Source organism: Mastigoproctus giganteus, chromosome 9 (assembly GCF_048544385.1).
Source record: "Mastigoproctus giganteus isolate SK-2022 chromosome 9, ASM4854438v1, whole genome shotgun sequence".
Lineage (NCBI taxonomy): Eukaryota > Metazoa > Arthropoda > Arachnida > Uropygi > Thelyphonidae > Mastigoproctus > Mastigoproctus giganteus.
In genome coordinates this window covers 202,056,802-202,075,225 of record NC_143583.1, presented here as the reverse complement: position 1 = coordinate 202,075,225, position 18,424 = coordinate 202,056,802, and the positions used below count along the sequence as shown (strand labels likewise).

The 18,424-nt window shown below is 36.8% G+C and overlaps 1 protein-coding gene across 1 annotated transcript in view; it reads right to left on the bottom strand.

Annotated features, from left to right (window-relative positions):
- LOC150081033 (uncharacterized) overlaps positions 1-18,424 on the bottom strand; it is a 278,288-nt gene that overhangs the window by 34,811 nt on the left and 225,053 nt on the right. The window contains exons 17-18 of the mRNA XM_090380894.1: positions 7,070-7,134; positions 5,655-5,721 (exon numbers count right to left, since the gene is read on the bottom strand). Coding sequence (XP_090237020.1) covers positions 5,655-5,721; positions 7,070-7,134 — 132 coding nt within the window. The remainder of the gene's footprint in view (positions 1-5,654; positions 5,722-7,069; positions 7,135-18,424) is intronic.

Below are 18,424 nucleotides of genomic sequence, written 5' to 3'. Positions count from 1 at the left end.
GCTCCTAGCATTAGTGTACTATAAGTATATATGCAAATGTCCTTACTCTTAGTTACCTTAACACAGCCCAAAGAATTAACATTCATTTTTTTTTACGATGACCCTCAAAACAGGGCCTGAAATCCCAGACAGCTTGCTTTCCAGGCTGCTGCCTATACCAATAGTATCAATGCAAGAATCATTTTCACCTCTGCTTATGGCTCTAGTTAAACTATTAGTTAAACTATTACTCACAAACCCCCCACTAAGCTAGCAGTTTTCTGACCCAACAATCACTGCCTTGATAGTATCAGCAAATATTCTTATAATTGATGTCTTTTGAGGTTATGATGGATATCATGGCAAGATCCAATATTCTTTATATTTGAAGGGTACAGCACTAAAATGTTGATCACTTACCAACCACTAGGTAGGTAAGTTAATAGGTTCAGTTCACCGGACTGAACCTATTAACAACTCTCTAGGAGGCTTCCTGATCAGCAAGTCTATAATCTTGCTGCCTGCACTCTGCCTGATAGTGACTGGAGGGAGTTTCTAACAGTGTGTATGCAGGAGGGGTGGTGGCATTGTTGAGGCCAAGTTATGTCAAGGAGATGGGTATATCCTTGCCATGTGTTCCATATTAAAAAATTTCATTACTTCACACACCACGTCCACCTCCATCTTATTACTGAATACACCATGAATTGTCAAACCAATAGAACAAATTTATTTGTGGAAGATCTAAATATCTCAAACATTTCACTTTCATTCCACAAATATACATGGCCTCAGTTCCAATCTCAATGACAACCATTTATACTTACAGTCTGCCAAATCCCATGTAATTTTTCTGACAGAATCTCAGTTATTGGCTGATTCAACCACTGCTCATATCAGTCATCCAAATTATTTGCTGTATGATTCCTTACACTTCAAAGATGGTACTGTGCATATATTCCCTGTCAGAGGCTTAGTAATTTGGAATCTCCTTTTTTTGATCTTCTCTGGATTAAAATCCCTTTTAAACCACATTCTGTCAAATTTATCTGCTGCCTCTATCATTCTCCAAACTCCACTAATCACTTGCACTCTTTCACTTCCTCTCTTTGAAACTTGACTTACTCAGGTCCAACTTTCCTAAGAGTGAGATAATTTTCCTTGGTGATTTTAATGTTCTCAACTCCAGCTGAGATGATTAAGATGCTGAGACTTTTGCAATTACCAATGACTGCATACAGATTGTTTGTTTACCTACCAGAATACCAGACAATCCTAACCACAACTTGATCTTTTTCGCACAAACAAGCCTTTTAAGTACAGAGTCAAAGTGAGTGGAATTCTAGATACCTTAGATCACAACTTAGTGATTCTTCAATGGAGCCTTTTGCTTTTGGCCATTCTCAATCTCATGCTGTTTGGTATTACAAGAATGCAAAATAGCACGATCTACAAGATTTCTTTTCTTCTTTTACTTGGTCAGATTACTGTTTTAAATCTTCTGATGTCAAGGTTTTCTCAGATAGTGTCAGTGAAATTATTCTTGCAGAAGTGGAATCCTTTATTCCACACTCCACCTTAAAATCTCATCAACCTTGATTTTCCAATAAATGTGCTAAGGCTGTTTAAGAGAAGAATATCGCATATCGTAATTGGCTTGTTTAAAACTCTCCAGGTTTATTTTCTGCCTACACCAAAGCTTGCAACAATTGAAAAGTAGTTATTAATCAGTGCAAACTATATTTCATACAGGCTAAGAGTAGAATACTTGCTTCTTGTCCAAATGGTAGCCAGGCATTCTGGTCTTTTGCCCATCTCTGTTCCCACCTCTAACAACACCAGATGATCCTACTGACAAGTACAGAGTCGAAGTTCAGCAAAACGTAGAGCTGACCTGCTTGCTTCCTATTTTTCTTCCAACTCATGTATTGATGATCTTGGTAAACTATCTCCCACCATTCCCAGTACACTCCATTCAATGTCTCCTGTGGTCATCTATCAAAGGATATCAGAAGGATTCTGATCAATCCTTATGCTAAGAAAGCTCCATGTCCTGATGTTATTTCTCCACTTGTTCTGAAAACCTGTGCTCCTGAAATTACTCTTGTTTTGTATTGCCGTTTTTCACTTTCTTATTTCAAAGGTGTTTTTCCTTCTGTTTGGAAATTTTCTCATATTCAGCCATCTCCTAAAACAGGTGGCAAATCTCTTCCATCAAATTATCATCCCATTACACTTACTTTTACTCTTTCTAAAGTAATGGAGAAATCAATTAACTGCCAACTTTTAAACTATCTAGAAACCTTCCATCTGATTAATGATTGCCAGTATGGATTCCGTCAGTGTCGATCAACCGGTGATTTTCTGGCTTGTTTTCCACATGGACAAATTCAATGGAAAAGATTGGTGAGACTCAAGCAGCTGCTCTTGACATTTCAAAAGATTTTTATCCTGGTTGGCATAAAGGTCTTCTAAATAAGCTTCCATCTTATTTACGGTTTGCTAATTGTTTCTTGTAAATGGATATCCAGTTTTCTCTCTGATCACACACTACGAGTGATGGTAGATGGCTCTTTGTCTTCTAACTTCTCCACTAATGCTGGTGTTCTCCAAGGTTCACTTCTTTCTTCCCCTCTTGTATATTAATGAACTTCTTCCATTGACTGGAAATCCTATCCATAGGTTTGCTGATGACAGCGCATTGCATTCGAGAGGTTGAAACACCTTCAACTTCTCGAATATCCACTACCAATTCCTTAAATTCTGATCTATCTCCAGGTAATTTTCCAGTGGGGCAAAGATAACTTTCCTGATTTAAATCCTCCTAAAACTCAGTCCTGTCTTATATCTCACAAAAATGATTCTTTTGGTCTTATGCTTATCTTCAATGACACTCAGATTTCTAGGCAAGATTGTATATTTCTATTGGGGATTAAAACCTTACTTCTAATCTCTCTTGGCACAAGCACATTACAAATATTGCTTCTTCTGCATCTAAAAAATTGGGTTTTCTCTTTCAGCATTACTTTCTTCCAAACAGCTGTTCACTGTCTAAAAATCTGCCTTACCATGGAATATTGTTCCCACGCTGTCATCAGCAAAACCTCTCTTGGGCTTCTAGATTCCATTCAAAACAATGGCAGTTCTGTTAATTAATGATTTATCTCTAACAGTCTCTCCACTCTCTGTCTCATAGATTCTATTTCTGCTGCATGCCTTTCATGCCTTTTCTGTAGATATTTCCATGGGTACTGCTCTTTTGAATTGGCTTATATAATTCCCACTCTCTCTTCCAAAGCACTCTGAACATGATCCACAAACAGCCAACATTACTTTTACTGTCCAGCTTCAAACTCATGAAACCAACTTTTCTTCTTCCTCATTTATTCACTTAACTTCTGTTCTTCCTTCATACATATTTCCTGAAAATTACAATCTACACAAGTTCAAGTATAATGTCAACAAATATTTTCTTTTATCTTCTCAACCTTCAATCCGTGCATGGTACTAAGTGATTGATTTGATTTGGTAGTTGTTGGCGCATCGGCTTCTGTGGCCATATTGCACCTCCCAAGGTTTTTGCAGTACTTTGATCCAAGCCCGAGGCGCATGGTACTAAGTATTATAGGTTCTATTACCTATAGTGTTTGGGGTTTTCATAAAAAAAAAAAAAAAAAATTCTTACACCCCTTCTATTCAAATGTATCTTATCCCTATAAAAACTGTCTCTCCTGTTAATATGCACACACCACTCAGAACAATTCTACCCTGTAAGCCTTGCACATTCTCTCCACTGCTGAACTGATTGACAAACCTCTCACATATACTTCCTCCTATCATGTCTGGGCAGAATTGCAGGCACTTTCAAATTTAATCCTAACTTGCAAATTTTTTGCCAACATTACCCTGAACTTGTTAAGCAAGTCCTCGGATCTCTTACTCTTAATATCATTAGTGCCACAGTGCCATACAATATCACCTTTCCTGCCCTTAAAAGATGATATCTGCTCTACAACGGCATCTACTTTTAGCTCTGGCAGACATACTCTGGTCCTATTCCACCTATCCTTCTTGCACAACATATATCCTGTTTCCCCGAGAACAGCATCAGCAACAATAACTAGCTCATGTGGGACCAATGCATTCTGCCTTAAAGATAGCTTCCATGTTGTCTGATTCACAAGAGGGAGCTCTGACATTGAGTAAAATACATATTAAAAAAACAGTATAGTATGGAATAAAAGCAAACTATGAACTGCAATAATAAAAGTTAAAAACATGAAATAAGAAATCACAGCCACAAACAAACAAGTATCATTGAAAGAATTTAAAAATAACAAACCTCTGAGGGTTTGTCACTTTTGATTAATAACTTTCTGAAGGAAAAATTGCACTTTTAGTGGATTACATGATTTCTTTAATTTCACTCTTTTTTAATTTTGACCTATCTGAATATGTCAAATTTTATAATTAAACATATAGTTAAAACAGGAAATAAGTCTTGTACTAGTCCATACAAACTATAGCCAATTCTTTTACTAATGATGATCTCTTGAAATCTTTGCTATAGTCTATTAACTGTCATACTGTATTTTAATTGAAAATTTATTTTTGTATATTTTTGAAATACCATGAAAAATGGTATTTCCTTTTCATTGTTATTCGAATGTGGCTGAATCCCACAGAACTGATAACTATAGTATGGATTGTATTATCAAAAGGATTAGTTGTAAACTCTTCTCACTTATTTGGTTGTGCTGGGAGTGTAAACAGACTTTCCCCCAGTTTGTATAACTCCTTGTTGAAGATTCCAGTAAAATACAGGGTCACCAAAAAAGGTGTGTCTGTATTTTCCCTTTTAATTATCTTCAGAAATATTTGATTGATTGCTGTGATTGTACTAATGTCAATACTGATATCAGTATTGACATGCACTGTTATGATAGATTTAAATTCAGTGTACCACAAAACACACTGCGCTTTTTGTTGCACGGTGGGCATCTTACTGACACTGACTGAGGCGGTTATTTGGTTATTTTGTTATTAAGTAGCATTAGCAACTAAGGCCATATTGCTCCGGGGATATGCGGTGGTCATTCCCTGACTTTTCTGCATCCTCCATATTTGGTGGTAACGGGCTCGAACCCCGGTCTAATCAAGAAGCGTGTGCTACTTACTGCTGCTCCTTCCCACCTGGCTACGGAGGCGCCATGACTGAGGCGGTGCACATACAAGTCATTCTGCACACACTCACGGTGCAGCCAAGGTCATTGTTGAGGTTTCAAATAAAACTCAGTGAGTTACCACACTCTTTGCTGCTATGATGAAATATTTCCGAAGATAATTAAAAGGGAAATCACGGACACCTTTTTCGATGACCCTGTATTACCAGAATCGTCAACAAGGAGGTATCTATTTTCACGTTATTTTTAACATGAAAATGGATATTACTGACAATTATAGTGTTTTGTACTAATCTGCACTGGAAATCTAAATTGCAATGGACTTTCAAAACCAAAAATTATTAATCAGCAAAAATTTCACTTAATAACAAAGTAACAACAAAAAACTTATTTAACTATTTAAAGACTTATTTAATGACATATATTTTTGCAAAAATCAATGTTCTGAAAGTTCAAGTGGCAAAATTATGAATTAATTCATACTTAATTTACCAGGCTGATGAACAGCTGATGATTCAAATTTTGTATCTTTCATTACTTGTTCTGACAATCTTGAAGGCTGGAAAATACAATGCCATCATTATACATCACAGATAATTACTAAAATGAAATGTAGAGATAGTTCAAAGAAATGGATAAAAGCAAAATCTTTTATAAACTGAATTTCTCTTACATCACTGTATAGTCATATGGTTACTAATATAAACAAAATGCATATTTTTTGAATTGTTTGTTTAATAAGAAAACTTAGTAATTAAATTTCAATAGGTAGAAAAACACTCACTTTGTATATATTTGCAAATTAAAGTTTATTAATTGATATCCAGAAGCAGAAAAGGCAGCAGAAAATAATACGGTAAACCCTCAATTTTACAGACTAATAGGGGGAAGAGGTTGTCTATTTGAGAATATCTGTAAAACTGAAACTTTTTTTCCCCCCACATATCTAAAATTTTAAACACTATTATTCTGTATACGTATGTATTAGAAATACTGAAATAAAGTTTAAAATATAAAAAAATGGGCTTATTTACCTTGACTTCATCAGTTGATACAGACTACATAATCAGTAGAAGATAACGTACCTTGACTGTACAGGCGTGCCTGAAAAAACTTTATTCAGAGTCAGACCTAAGATGCCAGAGTGAAGATAATGGTGAATCTTCAGACTACTTAAAAACTCCTTAAGCTTAACCTAGCTTTTTACAATATCTGACATTGTTTTTTCCATGCTATATTCCTCACAGAAGTGAGACATGGACCTACCAGAGTCTAACTTCTCTAACAGCAATTTCTGCATAATATGCATGTGCATATACTTTCTCTTTTCACCAGTTTTCTTAGAGGACATGATAATATACTGGACATGTTAAGTGCCAAATCAACTATGAGGTGTGTCAGTATACTGTCTGTAAATTGCATGTATTTTGTGGTTGATTTGCATGTTGGCTGGATAAATAAAACCAGAGTTTTCAGGAGGAAAAACCATACGACCCTCACTTGAGACTGAATAACTCAGCCACACGAAGAAAATGCACATAAAAATTCCCCGCATTATTGACAGGATTTGAACTCTGGCCTTTTCCACATACCACATGGTGTGGGGAGGGGGGGGTTGACTATATCCACTGAGCTACCTATGAGAGATGTACTATAAGTGAAGTTATAATAAAGAAATGGGGCACAGATCAGCAAAACGATATAATAGCAAGCATATCCATAAACAGACTGGTTTCCTGCTGTTGACTGCATGGCTTATGAGCCCCAAGTTTTCTCCCACCTCATGGGCACACTAAAAATACTCTTTGTTCATTAAATCCAAAGCCTATTAAATTGAGGTACATTTAATAAATGAATTAAAAATATCAATGCAGCTATGTAAAAGTTAAAATAAAATATATACTTACCAGTTTCTGTAAGACAACATATGGCATCTGCACAGTTTTTAATAAATGCTCAACTTTATCCATTTCTAGAAATAAATCATACAAAATAAGCTCACTGAAGATTTTCTTTTTGCTGCTTTTTTTTTTTTTTTTTTTACATAGTACTCTGCAAAAAAAAGCTTGTGTAAAACTGATAGTGAAATAAATACCAGTATTTAATACTATATTCAAAATATTAAATTTAACAGAGAATTTAACTTCTGTAAATTAGTAACAGTAGTATGGAATAACATTCTTTTTCACATTTTCAAAGCTCAAAACCAGGAGCACAAACAAAAGATAAAATACCAAACACAAAATAAAAATATGACATAATGCTACATAGTAAGATATACTGATTCTCATATCTGGTTAACTTCAAAATTTTATGGCAACAAATGGTATAATTATATCACCTTCAGCCCAGTTAAGAAATTTATCCCTTTGGAATATACAAAGATTTACAGAATGAAGTCCAACATCATAATTACATATTTCTTACATAAAAATGAGGCATTTTGATGCTGGGTACTTTCATTTTAAATGATAATATACTATATGTTTTGATAACAATAAACAGATTTTTATCATTGTTATCATAAAAGTACTGAAAAACATGGTCATAGCCTATTACTAGCCAGATCTAATATTTTTCAGTGATGTAATATTTCAATCATGTCATGATTATTCAGCAGCCCATCATGTAAACAGTCTAAAACCATGATCAAAAAAGTGGTAATTTGTTTATTCCATGTGATTGGAGACTCAAAATAATTATGTAGAGAACTGGTTTTTATAAAATGGCTCAGAATAAGGTAGAGTAGCCCAAAAAGTGTTAAATGTAAAATGAATTATATACTGCTTACAGTTGCTATCACTGTTGTATGAAAATAAAAATCAGAACATTATTTTATGATGAATTCCACATGTAGCTGTCAGGATACATTAATAAATAAATAGCACATTTTCTAGGAATTCAGTAGCCAAGAGGCCCATGCACAGTGAACATTTGATAATACAGTCTGTCATACGATTGCTGGTCCCAACTCTATTTGATGATAAAGCAGGCATACTGATACTGTCAATGAAGAATGCTATCACATCACTGGATCAGATTCACTGATGAACTAAAACAAATTTGTCACTCCAAGAATTTGATTTTTAAAAGTGTTCCCAATGCACATCCCAGAAAGGATAGTTTCTTGCTTATTTATTAAGGAACTGGAATTCTAAAATTATGGTTTTCGTTTTAGTTGCTCAAGTTTCTTAATTGACTGAGTTTGCTATCACAAACTATCAATTGCTATCAACATCCAATGGTCTGAACTTGCTTTTCTCATGACAGCTCTATCAAGAAATGGCACTTAGACCTTTAGTTGTTGGATTCACCACTTTCTCTACATGTTTATTCCTTGATATTCAAGCAGGAGCTGGAATCTAGCAAAAAGATGTTTTCCATGAAGTCATATTAGCTGGGATTGTATTTTTCTCAAGATAATGAAAAAAGTAGATTCATTTTATAAAGTGTTAATTATGTTGAGTTTGTATCAATTATGTGGTTGGGATGGATGTATGACCTTCATTCTCTAGTGCTAATTTAACTGCAAAGAGTTTGAAGGTAAAATTACTGCACTCAACCAGAAGAAATACAGAGATGGAACTGATAGGGACCACCAGCACACCCAGGACTATGTCAGTTTTTGAATGACCAGTATACAGTTGGGAGAAATTTGTATAATTTTGCATGTGGATTGCATGTAGTTACCTTACATATAAGTCTGCTAGGGACTCTTTACCCAGTTGCAAAATATTTGTCACATAATGGACCACCTATCTGCCATTACAGTAGGAAGGTCCACATTATTTGTTTTTTGTTTCTTCTTTATATCAAGGAGTGTATCATCCAAATTTTATGCTAATTCGAGCAGTCTGAAATCAGCAGGTTTGTTTGGTTTGAGAATATTTCTATAGTGGATTACTCATTTTGGATTAAGAAATTTCACTAAATAGGAGAGGCAACGCTGAATTTTGGTGGCATAGTTCAGTAATAGCATATTTTGCTGAAAGGATAATGGTGGTTCATAGGCTTCTACATATATACTAAAGTCTTCAAGATGTTCTATCCAGAGAAATAATGAGTGCATTATGTTGAATAAGATCAATTCACCTCAGCACACCTTCCCTGGCAGAATCATATACGGGAGTACCATAATCAAGATGAAACCTAATTAGTGCTCAATTGAGATGTACTGGGATGACATGATTTGCAAATAAAGTCAAACTGCATCCCAAGTCAAAGCAGAGATCATTTGTAGTATATTCATTTTCTTTATGCATGTAGTTCAGATGTATTTTAAGTGTTTCAAAAAAATTTATGTCTGCTGTAAAATATTAATCCTATAAACTGCATGTGATGAGAGGTACTTTGTGACTGACTAATAGCAGTTCAGGGTCAGAATGCATTCTGCATATTGTACAAAAATATACAGCAATGGTTTTTTTTTGTTTTGACATTCTCTCCAATTCTGACTTATATATAGAAGTAGATTATTCAATTAAATTTATAGCTATCATTCTACAGGGCACATATTTTAAGAATGACCGATAGTGTAAGACAGTCTGCATATACGCATCAACAGCATTTAAGATATTATTTACTATGCTGCTTATTCTAATTGCAGAGTGGCATTGAGCATGAATCCCCATGGTACTCCTTGGTCAAAAATACTGTTATAGCATGTTTTAGTATTAATAGTAAAATGACATAATGGTGAAAGGAAGTGAACTTTTTCTACATCTGCTGAAAAACACATGCATACAAAACACAACTCATTATTCCCATTGTCAAGAAAGTACCTATCCTATTTTTTCCAAACTCTCAATATTGGCCATCCTTGAAGGTAACTTATTCATAGTTCCACAACACACTACATAAGCTGGTCTGTTGTTCTTTCCCTGAGATTTTATAGTTGTGTCCTTTGTTCATATATACATTAAATGCTCCAGAAAGTTTAGCCTACTGCCAAGTATTAATCCTATAATATCATTGGTGAGAGGTACTGTGTGCTTCATGGCTTCATGATGCATTCTGTATGCTTCTTGATTAGACCGGGGTTCAAGCCCGTGCCCACCAAATAGGGAGGATGCGGAAAGGTCAGGGAATGACCACTGCATATCACCCCGGAGCAATATGGCCTTAGTTGCTAATGCTCCTAAAAACCAAACAACAACAACAGCATTCTGCACTTCTTACAGAACTGTATGGCACTAGTTTTAGTTCTGACATTCTGTTCCCATTATGATTTAGGAGTTTTGATAGAGAACCTGAAATGTTCAGCACTGCAGGAAGTACTAATAAAGAGTGGTAGGAATTATAATGAATACAAATTAGCACTGTTGCTGGACCCATGATAATTTGGATTCATTATATTCTGAGTTTCAAGGTACCACATGAGTTGTATGCATGTCTTTTTTTTTTTTTTTCAGTTTTACCAATTCAACTAATAACCAAGGGATGTTGGCTGGTAATTGTGCAGGACGAGTGAATTTTCTCATGTTTCAGAAAAGCTAGAACAATTTAATGTTGGCAGATACTAGGATAGGAATCTTCGAAGAAAATAAGATTAAAGAAATCATACTACAAGATGTGCCTTGTCATCTAAATGTTGCAGGATAAGAATATTGCATCAGGGCCAGCAGCATAATGCATGATTTAATAATGGATTCCTACAGTTCATTATCACAAAGGGCTGGTTATAAAGTTGAGAACAGCTTGTGAGAAAATTAACTGTTTTTCAGTAGCAGATTTAATTTTTTTGGAATGTTAAGCTATAATGATGATGATGATACAATTAACTTGGAGAATGCTTCACCAAAAGCATTCATAATCTCTTGGGGAGGATAACTCCTACCCATTTCAATTGTGAACTGCAGAGGAGATTAGAGGTTGCTACATATCTGGTAGTTCATATTAGTTTTTGGTCAGAGTTTTTTTTAGTAATAGTAGAGACATACTGAATCTAGGCATCTTATTTAGTTTGCCTTTCCACGTGATGCTCTAAGCTTCTTGTAAATAATTAAGTTAGTGGTGATAAGAAAACTTCGAAACAGATTCCATTTCTCATTCCATATGACATTATTATGGCAATGTATCTGAGTCAGCAAGAGCAGTACAGCAGTATTCACTACAGCTACTATCCTCATAAGTGATACATTTAGCAATACTGTCAGTTATTCAATGGATTCTTCTTGAATAACTTGTTCATCTAATGAGAGTAAAAATTGACACTTCACCCCAATTTGCTTTTGAAAATTTTCATTTCCTGAAAGTCCATGTTTGCATACAGTTTGTTGTTTGTAAATTGCACATTATCAAGAAGTGATCACTGTTAAGTAGAATAACAAGTACTGTCCATTTAATGATAGGATAGAAGGTTGGGAAATAGATGGAAAGATCAATGACTGAGGTTGATCCAGTGGAAAGAAAGAAGCATATGTGTGTGAATTCCAGTATTTAACAGGATAAGATTTTGAATATCTAACACAGATTCAATTAATCAACCTTGTCCAACTAGTTTAAATAAGAAGTGATTATCGATGAATATTTTCTAATTCAAAACTTTTTTATCTATGAGAATTGGTGCATATCTACAAGCGTTGGATAAACTTTTAACAAAAATAACAGCTGTCAATTCAACACTGCTTTAATCTAAGTGTGTGTGTGTGTACATCATATCATATGAAGAACGAAACAGACAAAGCATATGAAGATATAAGTTATAGACAGAGTTTTAGCTGTAAGCTATGTCCATAACAGCATTATATATGGAAATTGTATTTAATATTACAGACCTGTTAATTTAATTTTTGTTCCAGGAAAATAATGGAGTCACCGGAAAAAGAAGTAATGCAGGATCATCTAGATAAGGTCACAATTATACTTCAGATGGCATGTGTTTGTTATGGGGAAATCTTGTTTGACCAATTTTATTGGATACTACAATGTGGTCCACAAAGGAACTGGATGCAAAAAATAATCTTTATATATCTAAAAATATTTCTTGACTGAATGTCTAAGAGTATGAAAGAGATGATTTATGCATGGGTACTGCACTTCCATCATTTCTACTACCCAGGTAGTATGAATGCATTGTTTATTTGTATCTCATATTGTGATCACCTTCACAACGAGTTGCCAAGGTATTGCACTGCTTTGAATAAGTAACTCTTCACTAGTGGAGACAGCAGTGCATAGCACACGCTTCTTGATTAGACCGGGGTTCGAGCCCGTCACCACCAAATACGGAGAATGCAGAAAGGTCAAGGAATGACCACTGTATATGCTGGAGCAATATGGCCTTAGTTGCTAATGTTCCTAAAAAAAAAAACCAAAAAAAACCAAACTAGTGGAGAAGATTAATGATACTTATTCTCAGCCGATACCACCACCCAGATGGCAACGTTTCAAAGCTTGTTGGCTTACTCATCGGTAGGTGGGCAGGTACCCTATTTTTGCAATTCTACTACCTGGGTAGTGGTTGATTGCTGGAAAAAAATTCTAACAGTTGTCATAAAGTTGGTATGTCATGGATAGCTTAAATAAATTCAAGGAATCACTAGACAAACTAATGGAGGGAATAAATGGGTGAAACTTGCATCATTTGCCACTTAGCATAAGCATTAGTAAAGGCACATGATGCAAGAAAGCAAGGTTATACAGCATCTCATGGTGACCTTCTAAAACTCGTAGATTTCCTTTCCCATTTCACTGATCCATTCATTCCAAATGTTTGTCTAGTTCTGCCTTGAATTTATTTAAGCTATCAACTTCCATCTGTTGTTGTGGAAGTTGATAGCTTCCACACTTGTAATGCTTATGCTAATATCCAGGGTTATTTAAAATGATTCATTCAATTTCAAATGAGCATAATTCCGTACCTATCAACCGTGTATTAACTTGCCATACACCAAATGGAAAAGGAAATCTACGAGTTTTAGAACGTCACCATGAGATGGCTCCTCTATCCCTGTGGCTCCTCGACAGACAGTCTGAGAAAACTGTGACCGCACAGCAGAAGGCTTTTTTGTGTGCTGAGAGAGCAAGTTTGTACATAACCAGAGGAAGTCAACAAACTGAGCCAGTTGAGAACTGGGAATTCCTCAGATGACTGTTTGGTGTGTTTTGAGACTGCACTTGATTATGAAGCCATTTGCATCTGTTGCAAGTTCTAGATCAGGGGACAAGTTAAACCAACTGACCTTCTGCCATCTCATGCATGAGGCTATGGAAGACAACGATTTTGCTCCAGTTTGGTGTTCAGTGACGAAGCAATTTTTCATTTAAGTGGCAAGACGAACCGTCACAAATTTCACATATGGGGCATGGAAAACCCACATGCAACAAATGAGCACGAGCGCAACTCACCTAAAATTAACATCTTCTGTGCCATTTAAAAGGCAAAGGTTTATGGCCCTTTCTGTTTCATGGAAAACACAGTGAGTGATCACTCCTATCTGGATATACTGCAAAACTGACTATTTCCCCCAACTGAACAAAGGTTCTGGTGACTACATTTTCCAGCAAGATTGGGCGCAGCCTCATTGGCATTTGGATGTTCGCAGTTTCCTCAACTAAGTGCTCCCACACCGTTGGATTGGTCGCAGTGGATCCCATGGCATGGTGCTCTACAGCTGGCCCCCAAGGTCACCAGATCTTATGTCGTGCGCCTTCTTCTTTTGGGGGTACATTAATGCTGTGTACATACCAGCATTGCCCACAACCCTGGATAAGCTCAAAAATTGCATTGTTACTGCTGTGGAATCAGTGACAAAAGACATACTGGAGCAATTATGGGAGGAATTCGAATATCGTCTCGATGTTGCTCATGTAACCATGGGAAGTATTGCTTACATTCTTATTTTCCCCCCCACCAGGTGTCAAGAAGGAACAAACTTATAAGGTGAGAGAGACAAAACTAGCATTAGTAGAGGCGCATGATGCAAGAAAGCAAGCTTCTGCAGCATCAGCCAAAAGAGAAAAAAAAAAAAAAAAAAAAAACCCTCTCCCCATTTCACCCCTCTGTTCATCCCAAATACCTGTCCAGCCAGCTTTAAATTTATTTAGGCTATCAACTTCCACAACAAAGGAATGAAGTCTGTTCCACCAACCAACTACCCGCTGATTAAAGGCAAACTTCCGCACATCTATACTACATCTGTCTTTCTGATGTGGTAATTACTTAAAGATTTAACTACCATCAGTAGTAAAGGAAGGGTTTTTGCTTTCGTAAAGGTGACTACAGTATTTTTGTTTATTAAGGAAGCAGTATTTAGTTACCTTTCAGTGCTACTACTTCAAGGACTCGTGCAAATGCCAGATGCAACCATTTCGTTTTAAGAATGGACAAGAGATAAGTACTGTTTAAATTTCTGCATGCCCGTCACTGTAACTACTTTACCAGCATGTTCGGCCATTGTCCATTTGTTGCGACAGTTCCCCCACGCATGTAGCAGAACAAGATGTGTGACCTTGACTGGACATCCATAGTCTGCTAAAGCGTCCTATTTTTCCTTGTCTAATCCAGTACTGTGTGATCACTACACCAAACTGCCACCTTTACTGTACCGTTACATAGTTTCTTTTCTCAGGACAGCATATCAGAGTTTAATATTGAATTTGTGTTGGATAACATGGAATAGGGAATCAGTATAGATGGAAATAATACTGGTGTCAGAAAACTTACAGATATGTCTGAGGGAGGAAAGGACAGCACCCCCTTATTGCTTCCCAAAATTCCACAATCGTCTCCTGAGAAAGATATTGCTGGTGGTTTATCTACTGATGAAAAACTGGGACAAGTGCAAATTCTGAAGATAACAAAACGACTAAAGAATTAAATATTACTCAGGATTCATCTTCGGTCTATGAGGTTATTTCAAAAATGCGTAAAGATATGAGGAGCTTTGTTTTGGGAGAGACCAATGAAGTAACTAAAAAGGCCATGAGATGCTATTATGGACAAATGGTCCAAACTTGAGAAAGTAACAACAGCCCTCCTGATAGAAAATGAAGTACTGAAGGCCACTAATCATGAAATAAATATGCGAGCTAATCCTCTAGACAAAATAAAACAAACCTTTTCCACAATGACCCCAAATAAAACAGATTATGTACAAGAGCCAGAAGCTCAGGCCCCTGCTGATAGGAAAGTGCAAAATGAGGACTTCTTGCTACAGGGATCCCCTTCTGTTAGATCTTATGCTGATGTAGCCCGAAATAGACCCACACTGAAGGAAAAAATAGCTGAACCTAGTGAGAATGTAATGGTACTTAGGGCGTTAGAGAACAGCAATTTTAAAACCAGCGCTGATGTAAAAACCTTGGTAACCAATACTTTGAAGACAGAATTTAAAACAGTTAAAATAAAATCAATTAAATTAGCACGAAACAAAAGCATAATTTTGGAAACGGCCTCTAAGTCGGACTTAAATAGTATCTCAACATCTGATTCATTGTCCTCTACAGGAATCTCTATGGGAGTTCCTAAAAAAAGTAACCCTTCCATAATTATGTAAGATGTGCCTAAGGATCTAAGTAAGGAGGACATAATAGAAGAACTATACAATAAAAATCTAGCTGACTATGACTTTACAATGGAGGAGATTACGAAAGAAACCTTGTTCACAACTAAGTTAAGGTACACTGGGTAATCAGTTTCTCCCCAAAAATTTACAGGTGTATTTCGTCAATAGACAGAATATTTCTTGCTTGTAGCTCGCATAGGCCATTTACAATAGTTACTAAGTGCTTTTTGTGCTTGGGATATGGGCACACAACACAATACTGTACCCATAACTCCCCATCTTGTGGACATTGCACCTGTAGTGGTCATGTGCATGCAGAATGCCCTCATAAGGATGAGCCTGCCTGCGCCATAAATTGCAAGAGGCGTAAAAGAGACTTTTGGCACTTCATCTGCGATCCTAACTGTCATGAATATAAAAGAGCTCTAGAGATTGCACGATTAAGGACCACTGACGAATGAGGCAATTCGTAACTACAAATGCCCGGAACTATTGCGTATCATATATCTTGTAAGACAGCGGACCAACTATAGATACATTGTCTTTTACCAGATCTTCATCTGCAGATGAAGCAGTCTCTGAACTTAGCCTGCTTCAACTGAATGCTCAGCGGTCACGACTGGTGGTCAATGAAGTCCGAAAGGTAACCGACAAAATTAAATACGATATTATAGCCTTACAAGAACCATACCATTTCCGCGGTAAAATAACCGGATACCCTATCACTTTTAGGGTTATTCAGCCGGAACATGCTGAACCACGTAAGGCCTTCATCATAGTTAATTCTAAATTGGACGTAGTCAAGATAATTAGTCTTACCAATCAACATGCTGTCTGCATAAGTGTGTGTATGGCTCTTACTTTCTAGTTTCACTATACTGCCCACCAACTTCCCACATTACACTTCACCTTGCCGACCTTGATCAAGTTATTTATTTGGTAGGTATTGCCAAAATTATAATGTCAGATGTTAATGCCAAATCCGGTCTACGGCACTCCGACCATACTGATAACAAGGGTTCACTCATAGAAGACTTTCTCCTTTCACATGAGCTGACGGTTCTAAATAAACCCGGCTCACCTTATACCTTCAGCTCTCTAAATGGCGAAACAAATATAGACATCACTGCTACTTCTTACACTGTTTCTTCAAACATTAATGACTGGACAGTAAATACTGACATTTGCTCATGTAACCATCGTGCGATCACCTTCTCCGTGACTTGCTCTGCACAATCATATAATCCTCGACTACAGGACTTTAGAAGATTTTCTTCGCAATGCATCATGTGGAACCGGTTTAATGACTCAATCAACACTGATTTCCGTATTAGCATTACGAGAGGCATATCATGCAAGAAAGCAAGCTTATGCAGCATCAGCCAAAAAAAAAAACCTTCCACTTCACCCCTCTGTTCGTTCGAAATACCTGTCCAGCTGAGCCTTAAATTTATTTAGGCTATCAACTTCCACAACAAGGGATGGAAGTCTGTTCCACCAGCCAACTACCCGCTGGCTAAAGGCAAATTTCTGCACATTTATCCTACATCTGTTTTTCCTCTATTTGAATTTATGCCCTCTCAGGTGATTATTCTGAACAAGAGGAAGAATCCCATCAGCACAGAGCATGCTCAAACCATTCAAGGCTTTGTACACCTCTATCAGATCACCTCGCCGGTGCCTAGTCCCCAGACACTGTAATTTGCAAAACTTAAGCCTTTCTTCGTAAGAGCAACCCTTCGTTCCGTTCACTAACCTTGCTGCCCTTCTCTGTGCTCGTTCCAGCAGCTCTACATCCTTCTTGAAATGAGGCCTCCAAACCTGTATACAATACTCAAGGTGCGGCCTGACCATTGCCTTATACAAGGGAATAATCACCTCCCTATCCCTGCTAGAAAAATTCCTGTATATCATTGATAAGACACCATGAGCTACCCTTGCAGCCCGTCCGCACTGTCAGAGAACTTCATATCTGCCTGCACAATTACCCCCAGGTCCTTTTTATTCTCTACCACTGTTAGTGTAGTACCACAGAGTTGATACGTTGCTCTGGGGCTGCTGTTTCCTATATATATAGTACTTTACATTTGTAAATGTTAAACTTCATTTGCCACCTCTCAGCCCATCTGCTCAACTTTTCCAGATCCTGTTGCAGCAGCAGCATAGAGTCACTAGTGCCCTTAACAACCCTGCCAACCTTTGTATCATCTGCAAATTTGGAAATTAAGCTTGATATACCATCATCAATATTATTTATAAATGCATAAAACAATAATGGACCCAACACTAAACCCTGAGGGAGTCCACTAATAACATTAGTCCACGATGAGCAGTGTCCATTGATTACCACTCTCTGTCTTCTCCACTCAACCACCCCTTTATCCATAGCAGCAATTTGCCTCCAATGCCACACTGTTTCAATTTTTGCAGCAGTCTTCCATGTGCAACAGTATCAAAAGCCTTTCTAAGATCCAAGTATATAATATCAAAGTTATTCCCTGCATCCAGTTCTTTTGTTACTGCATCATAGTATCCAATCAAATTGGTCAGGCAAGACTTTCCCTTAACAAAACTGTGCTGTGTCCGAGCTATAACTGAAGTCTTGTCTAGATGATCCTGCAGTGCGTCTTTAACCAGTGCCTCCATTAATTTTCCTGGAACAGAAGTTAAACTCACAGGTGTATAATTACTTGTGTCTGCCTCTGATCCTCCTTTGTGAATTGGGGTCACATTTGCATGTCTCCAGTCTATGAG